The sequence below is a fragment of the Phaenicophaeus curvirostris genome, chromosome 1 (genome assembly GCF_032191515.1).
Source record: "Phaenicophaeus curvirostris isolate KB17595 chromosome 1, BPBGC_Pcur_1.0, whole genome shotgun sequence".
Taxonomy (NCBI): Eukaryota; Metazoa; Chordata; class Aves; order Cuculiformes; family Cuculidae; genus Phaenicophaeus; species Phaenicophaeus curvirostris.
Genome location: NC_091392.1, coordinates 43,507,544 through 43,523,008, shown reverse-complemented (window position 1 = coordinate 43,523,008; position 15,465 = coordinate 43,507,544). Strand labels below are relative to the sequence as shown.

Here is a 15,465-nt window from a genome sequence, read left to right as displayed (position 1 = left end):
TGGTCCCTTGGTGGGTCCAGCTCTGCTTCCCTCTGCCTCAAAAGCCTGATTCCCCTCGGGCAGCCCTGCCCAAACAGGCAGCAAAGGCAGGGGAAGGAATGCAGGGAGGGATCGCTGCCCCAACAAACCTTTGCCATTCTCCCTCAGCCTCCCCAGGGCCATGCTTGAAAACCAGGGCTGCAGGAGAAGAGGGAATGAGGCTGGAGGTGAAGATGCTCCTGGCCAAGCCTTTGGGCTCATTTGGAGCACAGGCTCACAAAACCAGAGAGCAGGGCACTAGAAATAAATAAGGAAAGGACATGTGCTCAGAGGATGCCCACAAGCTGGCATTCCGCTGAGATCAGACTGCACTTGGGGCGAGTGGAGGTCTCCTTCCCCACTGCCTGGTGGGGCTAAAGGAAGGGACTCTCACCGTACGGGAGACACCTGCAGGCATGGCAAAGTCCTCCTGAAACACAAGTGGGACAAGGCAAGACCCAGTGGCAGACATGCCTGGATGGGGGGACAAGCCACACTGCTGGCACGGGGGCAAAAGGGAGGCTGCTGGGGCCCCTGCCTCCCTCCCGGAACACCGGCACGGGAGGGCTTGAGCATCGCTCCAGTGTGACAGTGAGGCTTGATGGTTGGGGAGGAGAAAGAGGGGTTCCCTGCTCCAGGGCTGCCACCAGGCTCCTTGGCACTGGGGAGGGGGTGAGGGGCCTCTCATGCTTTCCTCCCTTCCTCGCAGGCAGCAAAGCCCGCCTTGCTGGCGCCCCCAAAAACCTCCACTGCCTGGTCGTCCCACTGGATCACGTTGCCTTGGAGGTGGGAGGTGCAGTTGGCCAAGCCCAGGATCTCCGCCGGTGCCAGCATGTGGTCCCACACGCTGAACTGTGCCAGCTCCCCCACAAAAGCCTGTGTGGCATCAAAGCGGCCACCCAACGTGTCCTGGGAGAGAGTGGGAGAGATGATGGGACAGAGTTAGGGATGGGATCCAGTGGGCAAACAGGGAAGGGGTTGAGGGAGAAGTTTAGGTGGAAAGGGAACAAGATACCCAATGGCAAGGAGGGGATGGAAGTAGTGGGTAGAGATGCAAGAAGGCAAGGCAGGAAGCAAATGGGGGACGGAGGGATGGAGATGGGGAAAAGAAGATGACGATGAGTGCACATGAACTGCCCAGAGGCAGGAGAGATGGGGCAGGAGAATCCCTCACCCCTGCTGCCGAAGCATCCTTCCTGCAATGCCCCCTTCCCCAAACCCCATTTGGGGCTGTCACCCCTGGCCAGCTCTGCACCGGAGCAAAGCCAACCAGCAGCCCTCAGCATCATGCCAGCACATACCTGCTCCTGGCCTAGGATGATGATGCCCTGGGGCTTGATGGAGTGCCAGGAGGCCAAGTTCTCGCCAGCGCCCCGCTGCTCGCCATCCTGGTATGCTGACCACTTGCCATCCCGGGTGGTCCACGCGACACAGACGTGGTGCCAGGCCTTGTCTTTCAGGCTCAGTGGCAGCTGGGCAACCTTTGGGGGAAGAGCAAGAGCCTGGCACTCACTGGGACAGGCAGAGGACCCCGGTGTCCCCCCCAACCCCTTGCAGAGCAAGTGGTCCATGCCTACAGTGTGGGCATTCCAAATTCTACAGACAACTGGATGGGCTGCTGCTTCTCTCTCCCAAATCCCACCCAGCAAGCCATCCTCCTGCCTTCCCACTCCACTCTGGGCTCCTTCCTCCCAGCTCCTCCATTCCAGTACTGCCAGGAACATCATTTCCCAGGGGGGTTAGGCAAGGGAGGTGAGGGCAGCGGCTTCCTTCCTCTCCTGCCTCCAACTTGACTGACCTTGTCATTGATGAGCAGTTCCAGGGGGTTGGTACCCCACTCCAGCAGCACGATCTCATTGGCTTGGCTTGGGACAGAGTAGGAGAAAGGGGTACCAAGCCCTGCCTGGGCCTTGGACTTCAGCCACATGCAGATGGTGAAGGCATAGAGCTCTGGCAGGCTCTTCTTCATGCGGGCGTACATATAGTTGTTCTGCACTGGGATGGTCACCTTGAAGGCGTCAGGAGGGCTGTAGCTTGGTGGTCCTACAGGTCAAGGATATGGGGGAGAGAGGAGGGTCAGCACCCGTTGTTGGGATGAAGGTGGCTTGTCTCAGGACCCCCCCCACCAATGCCATCTCCATCCTCGAGGGGCAAGACTTACCGTGTTCCAGCTCCTTCACCCGGTTTTGGAGGGCGTTCAGCTCCTTCTCGATGTTGTGCTGCTGCTGGCTGCGGTCAGTGTTTGCAGCCTGGCGTTCCTTCTGCAGGGTCAGGATCTTGGAGAGGAGCTGCTCCTCCAGCTGCTCCATCTTGGTGTGGAGGGCGTCGCGAGCAAGTGCCGGAGCAGTGGGCACCGAACCGTTGGCACGGGCTGGCAGCTCCTGCTGCACTCCCCAGCAGCCGCGATGGAGGGGAAAGGAGGGAGAAAAGAGAAAATTCAGCGTGGTGTCACTGTAAGAGGTTAAGTAAGGACATGCCCAACCATGGGGAGTGCTGGGACAACGGCCCCACATCTGCACTCCAAGAGCCTTCAGCTGACTTTGTACCTCCCCTCTCAGAGCACGCATCAAGTTTGTCACTGCAAAACGAACCTTTTCTGCTCTTAATGACTTTCTGCCACTTCAGAGACTGAGCAAGAATAGGATGCACAGGTGCTCGGGTCACCCCTTGGCTCTGATCCTGGGGGCAGCCTTCCACAAGGAGAGAACAACACAGGAAGAAACTTTGAGCTCCCCTCCCTGCCACTCATAAGGCTGCTTCACCGAGGCTGAGGTGTTAACTTCACATGACGGGGCTGTAATCCTCTTAGCCCAGCTCAGCTGGCACATGAGGGTGTGTGCACATGTGCCAGGTCAGGCAGGTAGCTCTCTGTAAGCATAAGCTGGCCTCTCGCAGGCCACTGGGATGCCACAGAGGTGTGGAGCCGCTGGCCAGGCTGTCATGTCTCTGGTCCTCAAGACGTGACCCATTACCTGGGGACAACAAGTGTGTCTTGTCCCATCAGGGTTAAAACCCAGACCAAAGGGTCTGATCCAAAACCTGGTGCTTGGCGAAGATGCTTCCAGCCACTACTGTGCTTGATATCAGGAAAAAATATTTCACGGAAAGGGTCATTGGGCACTGGAACAGGCTGCCCAGGGAGGTGGTTGAGTCACCTTCCCTGGAGGTGTTTAAAAGACGGGTGGATGGGTTGCTCAGGGATGTGGTTTAGTGATTGATGGGAATGGTTGGACTCGATGATGCAGTGGGTCCTTTCCAACCTAGTGATTCTATGATTCTATGCCCTGCAAAGATCCTATATCCCACCTGACTAGGAAACCTCATCCTGGCTGGAAACAAACCAGGCTGGAAGGAAGAAGTTTTTCCTTTACCACCCTCCTCGGGTTTCTCTGTAAATAGCAGCCCTTTCCTTTCCCTTTGTCTTTGGGGTGCCAGGCTCTCTACCATGGGCTTGGAAAGATGATGACCACTTTCCATGCACTGCCAGACCTTCCTGAAGGTGCTGGAGTGGCACTGAGAGGGGTCAGCACAGCTCCTTCAGCCATGGATATTTGTGCAGCTTGTGCTGGTGGGAAATGGGGTGTTGCCAAACCTGCTCATGTGGACAGATCACTCCCTCGTCTTGGAGCTGTCTTGGAGGAGGTCACACAGAATCACCAGGTTGGAAAAGACCCACAGGATCATCGAGTCCAACCATTCCTATCAATCACTAAACCATGCCCCTCAGCACCTCATCCATCTGTCCCTTAAACACCTCCAGGGAAGGGAACTCAACTACCTCCCTGGGCAGCTTCTGCCAGTGCCCAATGACCCTTTCTGTGAAAAATTTTTCTCTGATGTCAAGCCTGAACCTCCCCTGGCAGAGCTTGAGGCCATTCCCTCTTGTCCTGTCCCCTGTCACGTGGGAGAAGAGGCCAGCTCCCTCCTCTCCCCAACCTCCTTTCAGGTAGTTATAGAGAGCAATGAGGTCTCCCCTCAGCCTCCTCTTCTCCAGGCTAAACCACCCCAGTTCCCTCAGCCGCTCCTCGTAAGACTTGTTCTCCAGCCCCCTCACCAGATTTTGGTTCTTCCCTATGTTCTGCTTTTCCAGAATAGAGAGGAACTGATGATCATAGACACAGAGACAAAGAGGGAGATGTCCCTGCATGTCACCCCAGCCTTTGCTACCCACCATGAACAAGAAGGGAGGGGAATGCAGGAGGAATTTGTACTATTGCACAACCCATGATTTGGAAAGAGAAAAAAAAGAGAGTCCTCCAGGAGTGCAGCAGCACTGTGCACCACGGGTGGGTTGTTTGGATACACTGACCCAAAGCCAGACCCCCCTGGTACTGGAGCAGCTTCCCAGGGATGCTGGGGAGGGCAGGAGGAGGAGGGTCCTGATGGGCAATGCATCACCTGATCCCTGTTGAACCCCAAAGCCCTTCCCTCCAGCTCTTTCACCAAAGCCAGGATCTTTGCTCTAAAGAGAAAAAAAAAACCCAAAACCAAACACTAAACCACCACAGGATATCATCAATCTGTGCCTGGAAGCCCTTGGAGGCACAGGATACAGAATCTGCCAGCGCAGGAGGATTGCTCTGCTCATGCATCCCTGCAGCAGAGAGTGCGTTTCCAGAGGAAAGCCAGGTTTGGCTGGGCAGGACGTGGATTTGGTGGATGGGAACAGCAGGGAGAAGAGAAACAAGAAGATGGTGTTGGTGTGAGCATGAATGGCCCTGCACCGGGCAGGAACACACTCAGGCTGCAACCAAGAGCGTGGCTCCAACACCCCGGGGTCTGGAAAAGCCTCCAACAGGATCTGCCAGGACAGGTTTTGTAAGGAAAACCAACACTGAGAGCCAAAATCAATTGTGGAAAAAGAGGTTGTGCAGGGGGTATCTGCCAATCCTGACCACACACCAAACACCAGCTCTCAGTGCTGGCTTGTTCTGAAGCTGCTGAGGATGCTCTCACAGAGAGCAAAACTCCTCTGGGAAGGGAAAAGCACTCAGCAAAGAGCATCTTGCCTTTTGTCTATGTAAAACAGAGAGAGATTAACCAATGGGAAGGAGGCTTTAGCCCTTATTTTTCAGGGGGTTTCCTGGGGATCCACTGTTGCAGCCAGCTGAAAGGCAGGGGAGAGATGGCCTGAGGGAAGGAAAGATGAGTGGAAAGGTTGATTTCCATCCTCCTGGCAGGGATAATTCCGACTGCCCATGCTTATATCCACATAAAGCTGGTTGGGTTGGCAGGGGGCAGTGCAGGTGGGATGGGGGGGGGTCACCTTCCCCTCTTTTGTCTGCATCCCATGGACTCTGAGAGCTTTTCTTATCCCTTCGGGCCGCCTGGCTGCAGCAGAGGCTGGCACGCTCCTGTCTGCTGCACGCTTTGATTGCTCGAGCTGTGGGTTTGGAGCCTAGTCCCTGCTTTCATGCACGGCTCCATCTGTTAATGACAAAAAAAGAAAAGGCTGGGAGCTTTTGTCACTCTCGCTAGCCCCCGATAGCCTGCCCTACATTATTCAGTAGTGAGTTCTTTTTTTACCTCCCCCTTCCTCCTGCTTTTCTCCCTGCTGCTATTTTCTCCCCTCTGTAACTTTTCTCCCTAGGGCTTTTTCATTTCTCTGGCTTTGGAGCATCTCCTGATGCTCCCCTCCGTGCTCACACATGCTGTCTCCCCTTTTGCCCAATTCCTTCCCTTTTCCTGAGTTTTTCCATCTTCTCTTCCCAGCTCCTCCAGTCAGGGCACCAGCAGCCAGACCCACACAACTGTTCAAACCACTGCTGGCCCCATATTCCTCATGGCAAGGGATGCAGCTGCTACCCTCATCAGCAGAGTTTGGGGGCCACCCTATCGTCCTCACAGCCAGACCATGCCCAGACAGGAACACAGACCTCCGTATTCCACACCCCAAAGCCAGGACACGCCAAACGATCTCCCTGGTGCTGAGCTGGGTTGCATCCTCTCCACATCTTCTAACCGTCCTCTGCATCCTCTAACCGTCCTCCGCATCTCTGACTTGTCGTTTGAGCATCTTTCTCCCAAATCGAATTATTTGCCAATTTATTAACGCCAGCTGTGCAGCTGTTACCTACCAGTGACCTTTGGGGAGGGGAGAGAGGGGGAAGCGCCTTCTCCCCGGCTGTTCAGCAGCCGCCTGGCTTCCCATCTGCCACCGTGCAGGCAGCAGGGGAGTGGGCAGGGGGTGCGGGGGAGGCTTGTTCGACGCGTTTTGGCCGCCGGAGCCGGCAGAAAAGATTGAAAGATGCCAGGTAATATTAATCACATTAAATGTCAGTGGCTGGCAGGGGGTGGGGAGGGGGAGGCAGGGGGCTGGGACAGCCACGTCGGCGTGCGCTCGCTCGGGCTGCAGCCCTCAGTTGGCAAACACACTTTGATTTATGTAAGGAGATCAGGGCTTCATTTACTAATGCACCCGCAAATCTGGGCTCCGCTGCTCCCCCTCGGCTGCCAGCACAACACCTTAGCTGCTGGGACAGGGTGGGCAGGACCAGAGGACGAAGCTTGTGGGATGATGCCCTGGAATCACGACGCTGAGTTGGGTACGTGCACACAGCAGCCACATCCCCTTCCCTGAAGCCATGAATCCTCCCCTCCTGCCCGCCACAGGATGCGCGGTGCTGTGAGATAGCACACCTGCTGTACCAGGGGTTTTGGACCCTGCCACCTTTTCATTCGCTTTCAGACCCAGTCTAGGAGGGACTGTCCAGGGTGGGTGGTAAGCAGGGATGCGTTGGCCTTTCTACTCTTCTCCTCCTTGCAAGAGAAGAGCTCGCTACCCATTCCCGATCAAACCTCGCTCAGCACCCAGAGGTTTCAGGATTTGGGGATATCTATCCCCTCTCTGCCGGAGACAGAGGCAGGAGAGAGGCAGCCAGCACCCTCCCGTGCCCATACCTGCAAGTTTGGTGCCAGCAGCCCCGTCATCAGCCGCAACAGCACAGCCAGGCCAGCACGGCCACATGCAGACTGTTATGGCTCTTCCAAGTCCAGGTCCTGTTGGATTTTCCTCCCACCTGCTTGTGTTCCCTTCTGAGGGACAAGGAGGGCATTTGCACCCCAGCACAGCCCAGGGGACTGAGACAGTTCCTTCCTCGCTCTGAAACCACTCCGTCTCCATTAACAGCAGTAATTAAAAGCCTGGGAAAGGAGCATCTGGGCCTGCCAGCTCTGCTTGCCAAATGCACCTGAGTGCACGGACACTGCGGAGGGACCCCTCAGAACCAGGAGGAAAAGGCTGAGCCAGGCTGCTGCACACGAGGAGAAGACAAGCAATGCCTTGGCGGGGGGAGGTTAAGAGGAGGTGAGGGAAGATGTCCCCGTGTGAGCACTGCGCCTGCGTTAGCTCATCCAAGCTGACACGGCAGGGGCAAAGAGTGAGCCCATGGGAGCCCTTCCCGCATCCCCCCACCCCGGGAAACCCTGCTGCAGCGGTGCAAAAATTAAGAATGAAATGACTTAATAGGCTTTTCAGTGCACCGATAAATCTCGTTATGCCTTACAGCCAGGGCCGACAGTGCCCAGATTAGCTCAGCGATCTTCCACCAGCCCCCCTCCCCGCAACCCTGGCTCCAGAGCCTCCGGCAGTAATCCTTGCCGGCAAACCTGCTGCCAGCTGGGAGATGCCCTGGGACACAGCCTCCCCAGGAGAGGGCCCATGGCTTTTTTGTATCATCCTTCTCCGGAGACTAAGCCACCATGGGCTTTGCCAGCATTTCCTCTCGTTCCATCCCTCCCGCTGGATTTCGCAGAGCCTCTGGCATGCTGGTGGCCACCCTGGGACTGTCCCCATCCAGGGCACCTTTTGAGGCTATCACCACCAACCTTTAGGAGAGTTGCTGGTGCTGCCCCCCTTGCCACGGGGGGTCCCGGGAAGGTTCCTGAAGCCAACAGACCAAGCCATGTGGGATGGAGAGGTGCAGGCACCGCACTGTCAAGTTTTAGGTGTCTGCTTATATGTGCGGGGACAAAGGAAAACATCACAGAACAGCCACGGTGTGATCACAGGGCTCAGCTGGCCAAGCTTTGGCTGTTACCAAGCTGGCCCAGGCAGTGTCTTATAGCAGCCTGGAGCCCGGGCAGCCAAAGTCCAGCCTGCCTGCGACACGCTGCCCTATTTTTCCGAACTGGCAGGGCTCGCCAAGCCGTGAGGTGCTGCATCTCCCCTGCAGGGCAGCCTTGGGACCCTCAGGTCCCCAGCAGCACAGAAGGCAATGTTTTTGGCAACGTGCTGCTCGTCTTCCTCATCAGTATGTGTATGCGTGTAAGCCTCAACCCAGCACTGCTTCAGGTTCCTTGGGCCCACAGAAGCCTGCTCTGGCCTTCGAGAGCTTCACCCCCTTCCACCTCAAACCTACCACTACCACCAGAAACCCCAGGAGAATGGCCAGGGTAGCTCCAGGTAGCCTGGAGAAGAGGAGACTGAAGACATCATTGCTCTCTACAACTACCTGAAAGAAGGTTGTGAAGAGGAGGGAGCTGGCCTCTTCTCCCAAGTGACAGGGGACAGGACGAAAGGGAATGGCCTCAAGCTCCGCCAGGGGAGGTTCAGGCTGGACATCAGGAAAAAAATTTTCACGGAAAGGGTCATTGGGCACTGGCAGAGGCTGCCCAGGGAGGTGGTTGATTCACCTTCCCTGGAGGTGTTTAAGGCACGGGTGGATGAGGTGCTAAGGGGCATGGTTTAGTGTTTGATAGGAATGGTTGGACTCGATGATCCTGTGGGTCTTTTCCAACCTGGTGATTCTATGATTCTATGATTCTATGGGTGATGCTGCCCCTTGGAGAAGAGGGAGAGTATGGCCAGAGAAAAGCTAAAGGCCCAACACTCCTCAAGGTTCAAACTAATATACTGGGCAGCATCCCACCATGCATTGCCTGGTCCTCATGAGGCTTCTTTTTCTCCCCTTATTTCAGGGTGAGCACACCTGCTGCTTGCACATGCATTTCTTAGCCCAGTTGTGTTATTCTGCTCCTGGGAATCTGTTTGTTTGGGGCTGCAAAGGGTTTTCTGGGTGATTCTGTCTCTCCCTTTGGGTGCACTGGGCTCTGGGCACCGTGCTCAGCCATTCTGCACATCCCACTCCCCACGCCTGCCTCTTGCTGTGCATGTGTGTGCGTTACCCTGGCAGCTCACAGGCACTTCCTCCAGTCTCCAGCTTTTTCCCCCTCCTGTGAGCATGTGTTTACTTGCCTTTCCTCACCTTTCTACCCCTGTTCATATCTCAATCCATTACAACAGCCCTCTCTCCCAGTCTGATTTCTCAGCCCGCATCATCAGCTGAGAGAGCTGGGGTTGTTTAGCCTGGAGAAGAGGAGGCTGAGGAGAGACCTCATTGCTCTCTACAACTACCTGAAAGGAGGTTGTGGAGAGGAGGGAGCTGGCCTCTTCTCCCAAGTGACAGGGGACAGGACAAGAGGGAATGGCCTCAAGCCCTGCCAGGGGAGGTTTAGGCTGGACATCAGGAAAAAAATTTTCACGGAAAGGGTCATTGGGCACTGGAACAGGCTGCCCAGGGAGGTGGTTGAGTCACCTTCCCTGGAGGTGTTTAAAAGATGGGTGGACGAGGTGCTGAGGGGCATGGTTTAGTGATTGATAGGAATGGTTGGACTCGATGATCCAGTGGGTCTTTTCCAACCTGGTGATTCTATGATTCTATGATTAGCAGTTCTGAATTTTCCACCCATGGTCTGCTGCTACTGCACCCATGTGGCTGTCATGAGGGGGGCAGAAGGGCAAAGCTGAGAAGAGGGACTCCATGAGGTCCTGGGGTGCTGCCATTGGGTGCTGACTGATCCCCCTCTCACAGCTCCTTGCTCTGTGGAGGAGTGGAGAGTGCAACAGGGAACCAAGCTGGAAGATAAATAAGTTGTGGACTTGCAGGAGGCTCCTTGCAGGTATCCAGCAGACCTGAGGGCACAACGCCCAGAAAAGATGGGACACCCGGAGCAATGCTCCCAGGTAAAGCAGGCAAGTTCCCCCCAGCAGCTCTCATGCACCCAAACTACTGCCCTGTGCATACCCCACAAATTCTGCCAAGGTCTATATGACTGCTGGGCCCACATCAGCACAAATAAATCAATACACACATGCACCCGACGGTCAGTCCCACCCCAGGGGTCACCGATAGAGCCTTTGGTGCCTCTGGTTTGCAGCCAGGCCAGGACTCAGCCCACTGGTCACACGCTGCATGGATGCTACAGAGTAGGGGCCAAGGGGAGAGGTGATGCACTCATGACAGGTGCCACCACGCTTTATTTTGTGAGATGTCTTATTCATAACTGCAACGGGGCCAGACAGGATTTACCTTTCTGCCAAAGGACAGCTGAGAAGCTGACGCCCTTGCCCCAGTAGAGGCCTTGGTGGGTGCTATGGGGCAAGTGGACGCAGGCTGGGGAAAGCAGGGCAGCCCTGGCCCCTTGGGACCACCCTGCATGGAGGGAAGAAAAGGAGGCTGAAGGCGACCCCCTTGCCCTTGGGCAGGGGCCTCTGAGAAAAGCAGGGTGAGGCCAACCTTCCTGACACCATACGAAGGGGACGAGCTGGTTTGAGGTGCAGGTGGCAGCATGGTTGGGGAATGGATTGTGGGGACCATCCTCCCTCATACCCCCAGGAACACCTTTACCTGGGAGCATCTTCTGCCTAGACCTGCAGAAGCATATTCCCCAGCAGGTGCATTGCCCTCCCAAACCCTTGGGATCATCCCACCCCAGAACCCCCAGGAGCACCTTCTCCCATCGGGAGCATCCCCCTCCAGACTCCTGGGAACATCTTTCCCCGGGAGCATCTCCTGCCTAGACCTGTGGGAACATATTCCTCCTGTGGGAGCATTATCCCCCTAGACCTCCGAGAGCATATTTCCTGGCAGAAGCATCCCTTTCCAGACCCCAGGGAGCACCTTCCCCCACGAGCATCCCCACCTAGATGCTGGGAACATCTTTCCCTAGTAGGAGCAACGCCCCCGAGACCTGACCTCCGGGAACATCTTTCCCTAGTAGGAGCAACGCCCCCGAGACCTGACCTCCAGGAACATCTTCCCCAATCCTGACCCTCAGGAGCATCTTCCCCTGGTGGGAGCACCACATTCCGGAACCCCAGGAGCATCCCCTTCCAGACCCCCAGGATTATCTTTCTCGGGTGGGAGCGTCACCGTCAGACCACCAGGAGCATCTTCCCTGGCATCAGCATTCTCCCCATATCCCCGGAAGCATCGTTCTCTGGTGGGAGCATCTTCCCCTGCCAGGACCATCCCTTTCCAGACCCCTGGGAGAATCTTCCGCAATGGGAGCATCCCTTTCCAAGTCCCCAGGAGAGTCTTTCCCTAGCAGGAGCATCCCCTTCCAGACCCCTGAAAGCATCTTCCCCTGTTAGGAGCATCCCTTTCCAAGCCCCCTGGAACATCTTCCCCTGTTAGGACCATCTTTCCGTGGCGGGAACATCCCCTTCCATACCCCCTGGAGCATCTTTCCCCAGTTGGAGCACCTTCCCCCGGCAGGAGCATCCCTTTCCAGACCCCCAGGAGCATCTTTCCCTGGTGGGACAATCTTCCCCTGTCGCAAGCATCTTCTGCTGTTAGGAGCATCCGTTTCCAGACCCCTAGAAGCATCTTTCCCTGGCAGGAACATCTTTCCCTGGCAGGAGCATCCCCTTCCAAACCCCGAGAGCATCTTCCCCTGTCAGGAGCATCCCTTGCCAGGCCCCCGGGAGCATCTTTCCCTGGTGGGAGCATCTTTCCCTGGTGGGAGCATCTTCCCCTGATGGAAGCATCTTCTGCTGTCGGAAGCATCCCTTTCCAGACCCTCAGGAGCATCTTCCCTGTCAGGAACATCCCCTTCCACATCCCCAGGAGCATTTTTCCCTGGCGGGAGCATCTTTCCCCTGTCAGGAGCATCCCTTTCCAGGTCCCCGGGAGCAGCTTCTCCTGTCAGGAGCACCCTCCTCTGTCAGAAGCATCCCTTTCCAGGCCCCCAGGAGCATCTTTCCCCAGCCGGAGCATCCCTTTCCAGACCCCCTGGAGTATCTTCCCCTGGTGGGAGAATCTTTCCCCTGTCAGGAGCATCCCCTTCTAGACCCCTGGGAGCATCTTTCCCTGGTGGAAGCATCTTTCCCCTGTCAGGAGCATCCCCTTCCAGACCCTCAGGAGCATCTTTCCCCAGCCGGAGCATCCCTTTCCAGACCCCCTGGAGTATCTTTCCCTGGTGGGAGCATCTTCCCCGGCGGGAGCATCTTCCTCTGCCAGGAGCATCCCTTTCCAGACTCCCAGGAGCATCTTCCCCTGTCAGGAGCATCCCCTTCCAGACCCCTGGGAGCACCTTTCCCCAGTCGGAGCATCCCTTTCCAGACCCCCTGGAGTATCTTTCCCTGGTGGGAGCATCTTCCCCAGCGGGAGCATCTTCCTCTGTCAGGAGCATCCCTTTCCAGACTCCAAGGAGCATCTTCCCCTGTCAGGAGCATCCCCTTCCAGACCCCCTAGAGTATCTTTCCCTGGTGGGAGCACCCTCCTCTGTCAGAAGCAACCCTTTCCAGACTCCGGGATTATCTTCCCCTGTCAGAAGTACCCCCTTTCAGACCCCCAGAAGCATCTTTCCCTGGCAGAAGCATCTTTCCCCGGCGGGAGCATCTTTCCCCGGCGGGAGCATCTCTCCCCGGCGGGAGCATCTTCCCCTGTCAGGAGCATCCCCTTTCCAGCCCCCGGGGCGCACCTTTCCCCACCGGTACCCCCTTTCCCCGTTCCCCGTTGCCCTCTCTCACCTCGATGCGGTCGATGCGCTCCTGCAGGGCCCGCACGGCCTCCTCCAGCTGCCGCACGGCGGGCGGCTCCGCGGGCGGGTGCCCCATGGTTGCGGGGCGCGGGGCGGCGCGGAGCCCGGCGGCGGCGGCGGCGGGTTGGGGAGGCGCCGTGTCGCTCCTCAGGCCGCCCTCGCAGCGGCTCAGCTTGCCGGTGAGCTCCCGGATGGTCTCCTGGTCCATGCGGATCCGCTCCTTCTGCTCCAGCGCCGTGCGGCGCAGCTGGGCGGCCGCGCTGCGCAGCGCCAGCAGCTCCTCGGGGCCGGGGCCGCCGTCGGGGCACTCGGCGCTGAGCGGGGTGCACACGAACCGGCTCAGCAGCGGCGGCGCCCCCGGCAGCCGAGGCCCCGCGCTGGCCAGAGCCTCGGCGGGGCCGTGCAGCGCCCCCAGACCCTTGTCGCCCGCGGGCAGCAGCGCGGCGGCGGCGGCGGCGGCGGAGTCATTGTCGGCGGCGGGGGCGGCGGGGCCGGAGCCGGCCGGGTGGACGCTGGCGATGATGCAGATGATGGCCCCGAGGAAAGCCAGCATGCCCGCCGCCAGCAGCACCGCCAGAAACTTCAGGGTGGCAGCGGTTGGGGGGGCCCGAGCCCGCGGACGGCGAGAAAACGAAGCGGGGAGGGGAGGGGGAGGCGAGGGACGGACGGACGGACGGACGGACGGGCGGACGGACTGGGAGGACCGTACCGGCACCGGCCCCGCTCGGCCGCGCCGCGCTTATAAACGCCGGGCGGGGCCGCACGCAGCGCGCCGCCCCCGCCCCGCTCGGCTCTGCCTTCTTAGGGACCCCCCGCCCCGCTCCGAGCATCCCTCCCGCACCGAGCATCCCTCCCGCACCGAGCATCCCTCCTGCACCGAGCATCCCTCCCTGCACCGAGCATCCCTCCTTCACCGAGCATCCCTCCCGCACCGAGCGTCCCTCCTTCACCGAGCATCCCTCCCTGCACAGAGCATCCCTCCCTGCACCGAGCATCCCTCCTTCACTGAGCATCCCTCCCCACACAGAGCATCCTTCCTTAACCAAGCATCCCTCCTGCACTGAGCATCCTTGCCCGCACCAAGCATCCCTCCCTGCACCGAGGATCCCTCTCCGGGATCCTCCCAGCCCTGCCCTCCTAGAGACTCCTTTCCCAGAACCGAGCATTCCACCCTCGGGCTGCAAGGGCGAGGGGGTCAAGGGTGGGAGGTGAGTGGACAAGCGGCGCTCTGAGGACACCCAGGGACGGGGAGGTGAGGGGCACCGGGGGACAGGGTCATCTTAGGCTCTGGCTGGCTGAAATCAGCCTCCAGCGAGAGGATGCTCCTCCGGGACAGCCCAAGGAAGGATTTTCCCTTGCGAGGTGCTTAGGCTGGAAAGAAAGGGCCCCTTGCTATCAACACCTCGCAGTCAGGTGTCCCTCGTGAGGGCCTTTTGGGCTGCTGCTGAGCCTTTCCCTCTTTGCCTTCCTCTGAAAAATTAAGCCATCAACCTTCCAACTCTTAAAAATTCTTCTTCTGGGAGGTGGCAGGGTGGCTGTCCTGGTTTCCCCCCCCAGACCCGGCTGTTGCACAGAGCAGCCATGGGACGCTTCACCCTCTGCCCACACCACCCATTTGGGAAATAAATGCCTACATTTGATCTTCCCATACCATCACTTTTTTTCCTAAATCACACATAAAGAAGATACTTCAGACACCTGCTTTCTCCTTGCTCCGAGAGCACGCTCGCTCAGTGGACAGAAGCTGTGCTGTGCCCTCTCCCTGCTCAGTCACACCAGGGCCTCAGCTCCGCAGCCGAGCCAAGCAAAGACGAGCAGTGGAGGGAAAGCAAAAAAGAATCGTTTTTAAGCTCCACTCAGTACCGGCAGGAAATCCTTCCTAGGCAGCAGGGAAGCAGCAGCATGTGTGTTTAAAACAGCTCCAGAGCTGGATATGAAACAGCAGTAAAGATGATATCTTCTCCTCTCCCAGGCATGCACAGAGAGGGAGCTCCAAAGGCTCCTCAAATTCGGCTTTGTGCAAGCGCTGGGCACGGTCACTGCCTCTCCCCACAGAGCACATTCCATCCCCAGCTCCTCAAAATCCTCGCACTACCTTGCAGGGCTTGGGAGGCTGCAGGGATGAGGGGAGGATGCTGGATGGAGTGGTTTAAGGAAGAAGGAGAAATGAGGGCAAAAAAGAGGGAGAAAAGCAGAGGCATGGGGAGAAGGTGGATGTGGAGAACACCCAGCAACAGGCAGTGAGCACCTGGGACAGATGAGAGCTCAGAGTACTGGGACAAGTGGGTGATGGTGCAGGGTGCAAAGAAAATGGAAATCTGCAATCCACACCATAAAAAGAGGCTATGCACCACCCCGCAAAGGCCCAGCTCTCCTGGTGGCCAGGCAGGAGTGGATTCAAAATGAACCCCTGTGGGTGCTGGACCAGAGCACTCTCCCTCACAGGGTGCAGACCAGGATGGGAAGAGCCTCCTTTACCTGGATGTCCTGTGAAAAAACACCTCACAAGGCTTTCTGGGTGCCAGGCTGGGAGAAGCGATGCTGTACTGGGGACCTTTTCACTGGCCTGGCCACCCAGATTTACTGGCAAAGGCTGCAGGGTCACAGTGGTGAGGTTAATCCCAGCAGTGGGGGAGCCCCTGCACACCAGTTCTGACCCACTAGCCCGTGCCAGGAGGTGGA

At 57.8% G+C, this 15,465-nt stretch overlaps 2 protein-coding genes across 2 annotated transcripts in view; one reads left to right on the top strand and one right to left on the bottom strand.

Annotated features, from left to right (window-relative positions):
• Window positions 1–15,465, top strand: part of SYNGR1 (synaptogyrin 1) — a 360,929-nt gene that overhangs the window by 190,073 nt on the left and 155,391 nt on the right. The window lies entirely within an intron of this gene.
• On the bottom strand, window positions 468–13,445 carry NPTXR (neuronal pentraxin receptor). The gene is made up of 5 exons (XM_069855615.1): window positions 12,773–13,445; window positions 2,180–2,402; window positions 1,817–2,061; window positions 1,320–1,499; window positions 468–927 (listed from the first exon to the last, which is right to left on the bottom strand). Exons 1-5 carry the CDS (start codon window positions 13,334–13,336, stop codon window positions 703–705), a joined length of 1,437 nt encoding a protein of 478 aa, XP_069711716.1. The 5' UTR covers window positions 13,337–13,445; the 3' UTR covers window positions 468–702.